This window comes from Sinocyclocheilus rhinocerous, unplaced genomic scaffold, assembly GCF_001515625.1.
Source record: "Sinocyclocheilus rhinocerous isolate Xijiao unplaced genomic scaffold, SAMN03320098_v1.1 scaffold1314, whole genome shotgun sequence".
NCBI lineage: Eukaryota > Metazoa > Chordata > Actinopteri > Cypriniformes > Cyprinidae > Sinocyclocheilus > Sinocyclocheilus rhinocerous.
This window is the reverse complement of record NW_015644118.1, coordinates 645,628-651,818: the sequence shown is the minus strand read 5'-3', so window position 1 is coordinate 651,818 and position 6,191 is coordinate 645,628. Positions and strand designations below refer to the sequence as shown.

Genomic DNA, 6,191 nt, shown 5'->3' with positions numbered 1-6,191 from the left:
CGACAGCATTCTTTCTACAACAATGAGGGCTCCTCATGAATGATACTTGAGAGAATATGTCATTAAATTAGTGTCACATTTGACAGTTAATAAGCTAAGGATGCTAAAACTCTTTTCCTTGATGCTCCTGGCATTATATAAGCTCTTTGTTTGTTATTAACATTATAGTCAATAGTAAATGTTTTTTTAAAATCTTTGTTGCGTGTTGATGACATAATTTGTTGCTTGAACAGTAGATCATTGGTTCTTAACTGCTGTCATGAACCAAAAATGGTCTATAGACTGATAAATCACACATCTGCTGTTATTCATTGACATTTTTTTTTTAATTTACAGAAACTAGAAGGGGCAAAATATGAATATAATTAAATTAAATAATAATTATTATTATTATTTTTTTTTAATAATTACATTCTGAAATTTCACAACTTGCTGTTTCAAGAACTGAATGTTATTCAGGGTTCACACTAATGAATTTACATGACTTTTCCGGTCGTTCATGGTTGTTTATTTTTTGTTTTTTTTTTAAAATATTTTTTTCTCACAAGTAGTAATTTCTTTAAAATATACCATTTTACAGCTTGTGAAAAAAATATATATTTATAGATATTTTCATGACCTTTTATAAATTTCATGAAGATTTTATTAATTTCCATGACATTTTTCCAGTTTCTAGAACAGGACAATTTAAAAATTAAGAAATTAAAATGAGAAATTTGATGTCAGTTTACATCTTGAATTTGAGCTGTTTTTACTTATTTTAAAGCTGGCTTTGTCTTATTTAAAATAATTTTTAGCCATCTTGTGGCCCTTTGAAATGGTGTTATTTTAGTGTCGTTGAGATACTGTTACAGTTTTTATTATTTTGTTTTACATTTTATATTTCATTAAAAAGTTTTTTTTTTTTTAGGGTTTAAAATTTTTGTATTACTTACTTTTTTCTTTTTTCTTAATTTAAATTTAAATTTTAGTTTAGGTACATCAGGTTAAACTAAAAGAAAATGAGAAATGTTGCCTTGGCAACTATTTTATTCAAGTAACACACTTTTTTAAGGTTTTACTTTTAGTAAACTATAATAACCCTGCTTTAGGAAATGTTAAGGCCCCCTGATGGGTCCCGGCCACCTGGTTTACAATTTACAGCACTGTTTTACCTTAAAATTTATTTTTGTAATTATTAGATATAATTGTCTCCTCTCCCTATTTCCTCTTCAAACAGAACGATGCTGAGAGTCTGGCCTCAAGATGTTGGAATTGGGCACTTGTTCGGTCAGCGCTCAGACCCTCTCTGACCGCAATGCCCTGGCAGTCCCGTCTTTCAATCAGGGCATGTGTGGAGGGAGCCCGCCACAGCAAAGTTTCCTCCTCCAGCCGCAGGACCCAGAGAGCTGGCTCAAGCACCGGAGAACCCTGGAGGACGGCTCCCACTCCTGTTCACTCCTGGAGCCCCAGAGCCTGGCTGACAGCTTCCTGTCCCATGCATCCAGTTTCGACACGCTCTATGTCCCCCACGCCTGTCCCATGGGTCTGGCACCATCCTCCCTGGATCTTGGAGGGTCATGCGAGGGGGCGGCCTCGTTGTGTCTGGACCCCGACATGCCCGTCAGCCCGAATATCATTAAACGGCGCAGGGGGGGACTCATTGAACAACGGGACATCATTAAAGCACACCAGGCACACAAGATCCAGAGCACCCCACAGGCCCGGCGCAAGGAATGGGAGTAAGTGGCATATGCACACACACAGCATGCAATTTAATAAGCTCTTTGCACACTTTGTAGAAATTTCTTTTTTGCCAGGCTTTTATTGGTCAGACTACTTAAAGGAATACTTCACCCAGAAATTAAAATTCCATCATTTACTCCCCCTCATGCCGTTCAAGCCAGTTTGAATAATACTTTTTAATAATGTTCTGGTTCACTGCCATTACCGTGAAGGGGTCTGAAGCTTTCAAGCTTCAAAAGGCACCATAAAATAATCATAAAAGTAGTCTTCTGAAGTCAGACGATAGTTTTGTAAAATGGACAGACTGAAATGTTGGACATTCTTCGCTTAAAAATGTGTTCATGAGAGAAGTAGCAATGTCTGATTCACCAGCAAGAAGAATGGGGTCCCTCTCAGTAGAAATTGCGTTCGGGCCCCCTCTTCCTCATCGGGTCCTTGGAATCATCCTAACCTGTGTGGTATCGACAGTTGTTAAACCAGGAGAAAAGTGGGCAGAAAAGAAATATTTTATACACTATGAGCTTACTTGTTATCGCTGCCTTATATAGTACATGTCATAACACTGGGAAATTATAGGTGTGTTGCATCAAGCAAGATTTTCAGTACAGTCATTTGAGTGAAAGGACTATAGGAGCAGGAGAAGAGAAAAGACTCTTTCTGTAAAGAAGTAACAGCTGCAATGGCTACTATTCATCCCATAATAATCCATGCATAGGAGATATTCTTAAAACACCTTTGTATTTGTGGTGTGATTCTTGCTGTTTAACCCTTTAAGAAGCACACTCAGAAAAAAAATATTCGAATTTCTTTTCATTATGAGCCTTTTTTAAATTGTTGAGATGTTCATTAATGTACATTTTTAATAATTAATCACTTTATAAGGCGTTTATTGGCGTTTGGCAAACCAACTTTTAGGTGCATTACCAAAATATTGAATGTAAAGTTAGAACATAGTGTGGATGTTAGAACTCAAAATTCCTGTAAAAAAAAAAAAAAGTGAAGTAAAAATTTCATAAAATGGTTAACTCGACCACTTTCATCAAAAATATGTTTGAATATCAATTGTCAGCACACTTTTATGTTGAGAATATTTTAATTAATTGCTAGTCACTGATCACAGAGTTTTACTTTGATCTATTCAGCAAGCCTTCTGAAATTATATTATGTAAAATTACAAAATATTATATTTAGAGTGCAGAAAACAACAGAGGCAGCCCAAAGTACATCACCGCTGCAGCACTTGCATGAGTGTGAATGGCTAAAGGGAGTGTGGAAAGAGAAAAAGAGAGCTGTGTCCCACAGTGCTAGGCACTACTGAAATGATTACCTCTCATTTGGTTTTAAACACGGTATGAGGGCCTATAATGACCCTAACACCCCTGAGACACTCTCACACACTCTCACAGGCTCCAGATATTCTAGATCCCGCTGAGCTGAGCAGCACATACTGTATCAGCTACTTTTTTTGCTTAAATGCACCCTAGTGCTGATGTACTGTGGGACTAATGCTTAAACAGAGATGGGAATGTCTGGGAATAATAGGCATTTTATTAGATAAGATGGTGGAGTTACGATGAAATATCAATGTAGTACAATAAGGCATTCCAGCGTTTGATTTGTGTAAATGAATGAAGTGCTAATGTACTGTTCTTGCGAGATAGAATACACATGGGTTTACTTACGTGTAATTTGTATATGATATGTCCTTATTTAGGCGAGGTACACATGCACCTAGCCTAATTTGATCTATCTGTTAGCCTGACAGAACAGCTGCAGCACTGTACATTCTGTCATTTTTTGTCAAGACTGTCAACACATAATTATGTGAATGATGTTGGATTACTGATTTTAGTTAATTTTATGTTTTTCTTCTACACAATATGGATAAAATTTTACTATACTTTTTTTTCTACCAATGCAGTGACTTTATCTGAATCAGCATTTCTCATCCATCTAGCCCTGCTGGATAATTAATACATTTCAAGAATTTAAGCATAAGCCTGTTAAGGTATTTATGCGTTTATAATCATTCATATACATTAATTTACATGCATTTATGTTACCTTCCATTACAAGTGTTGTTGGTAGTGTCGTTCGCTGAGAGAATTCCAGACTAGGTGCTGGATTGAGGTCAAAAGTGGTGTCTTTGTAGAAGTTTAAAGCAGCACTGTGTAACTTTTTCTGTGTTCAAAATTTGCAAAATGTATATAATGAGCGAGTACATCATGAATTCATCTTCCAAACCGCGTTTTTGTCTTATTCCGAATCACTACGGTACACTTATAATAAGTACTTATATTTGGACTATTGTAGCCTGGTCGGGTTGTGACCGCTGCGGAGTAACACATACCTGCCTGAATCGCCATAGACATAAATTTAGAGAAGTAGCTCCGGTTGGAATGTTCTTCCGCGGGATGTGTGCAGTTCTGTTTATTAACCGCTAGAGCGCCAAAAGTTACATAGTGCTGCTTTAAATATAACATAGTTGTATATGACATGGTCACAGAATAATTCCTTCCATTGTCCATTCCATACTTTGACTGGTAGTATACATTTAAAGTGGGCATTGCAAGAATGACTCTAAATTATGGTAGTAATGTCAAAAATTGTCAAAAAAAATTGTATGGCAAACCTTATGCATGATATGGATAAGCTTCATGTTTTTATGTCTGTGTTGTGTTCTGCGTGTTCACCCATTGCCTGTCATGATAGTATTTCAACGTGACCACAGAAAGGTTACATATGAGTCACAGCTCTCGTAAAACATAAGCCCTTGTCCTCCTTCAGCACATACGTAAAAGAGCCTGCGCTTTTCCTGTCAGCAAACAACTATTTCATATCTGTGCTTTATACAGTTAAATGTTCTGTTTTTTTTTCTCCAGACACTGGAAGGACACATGCTAATTTTGTTCTTTTCAGCAGTCTCAGCCCTTAATATTAAGATGTTAAAAAGCACATTTTCCAGTGGTTTAGAAAAGGGGCAGTCTTCCATCTGTGAGTGTGGTGAAAATATTTCGCACAAGCCAGATTTATGGTCTTTCATTTTCATTTTCATTTTCACACACTAATGCAAAGCAGTTAATGGACAAATGGGAAGCATATAACATCTAATCTGTGATCTTAGCCCGCTTTCTGTCTTATATTTGGTCCAAATTGTTCAGAGAGACATTTAAGTGTACTAAAACCATGTTGCATGACTCTGTTGTGTGTGTGTGAATGTGCTGTGTGACTGCGTGGGAGTCTCTGTTCTGTTGTTAAGTAACAGACAGGAAAAAGACAAAGCCTGGGAAAAAAATTGCTGTCACAAGTGCACAATATCATTTGTCATTTCTCACACATAGAGAGACAATGGTGCTTCGCAATATGTCTTGCGCTGGGCTATTATCGCCAATGTCTCTACAGATGCCTAATGGTTTGTTGATGCTCGCCTGGGTTGCGTGATTAAGCACTGTCAGGATAACCCAGCACATGACGGTAGACAATAGCGCCGGTGCAGTCAAGAGTGACACAGTGTTTTCATCTCCCATCCGACTTCACTGTATTTAAAGAGGCACAGGTCAAAGGCATCGTCATGGCAACCTCGTCGCTGATTGCGCCAAAATCAAAAATCTCGAAAAGTGGCTGGAGCGGATCCTCAAGCCACCCGTCCCCATTGCCTCCTTTCAAGATCTAATTAAACCTCTCACGCAAACTTGAACTTTGACCCTCTTTCTGTGAAACCCGGGCGGCTTTGAACACACTTTACCCAGGCCTTTTCATGCAAGCATATCAGAATGCAACATATATGCTTGATCACTGGAGTAATTGAAGCAGCATAATAATGTCACCATTTAATGACACTGTATGGTTTATAAATATAAAGAGTAATAATAATAATAATAATAATTATTATTATTATATTTATTGTCTATAGATAATAGGTAGGTCTGGTGTCACAGATTTGATCTTCAGTTTTGGGAGTTATTTTATTTTATACATTTTTTTAAATGAAGATGCATTGTTATTTTGTTGTTCATATATTTGTTTTGGTGGTTAATGGGGAATATTCACATGCCTGGAGAAAAAAAAAATGCAGGCATCCTAGAAAAGGATATTTTCTTTACTAGATGGTTTGTGTTATACTATTGAGAGTCAGATTATCTGTTTTACAATCACAACATATATCACAACATATACAATCAATATATATAATATATATATATATATATATATTCCAAAGCCATGTTTTTACTCCCATTTGGTGCTAAATGGGTGTTAATTTTGGACCCTGTGCTCAGAACGTCACTGGAAGGGAGACACATTGTAAGATAATGAGAGAAACAGGTTGGGCAGGAGCTGCTCTTCAGTGTAGAACAGAGGCCAGATGACAGACAGGCTTATATTTAGATTATATTCATAGGACTCATACATTCATGAAACATACAGTAGCTGCACAGATACATGCACAAGTAAATAAACCTAAAAAA

The 6,191-nt window shown here is 36.8% G+C and overlaps 1 protein-coding gene across 1 annotated transcript in view; it reads left to right on the top strand.

Annotated features, from left to right (window-relative positions):
- The first annotated feature begins 1,245 nt into the window (after positions 1-1,245).
- Positions 1,246-6,191, top strand: part of cacna1ea (calcium channel, voltage-dependent, R type, alpha 1E subunit a) — a 127,716-nt gene continuing 122,770 nt past the window's right edge. Inside the window, 1 exon segment of the mRNA XM_016575602.1 lies at positions 1,246-1,721. Within this exon segment, the coding sequence (XP_016431088.1) occupies positions 1,246-1,721 (476 nt within the window).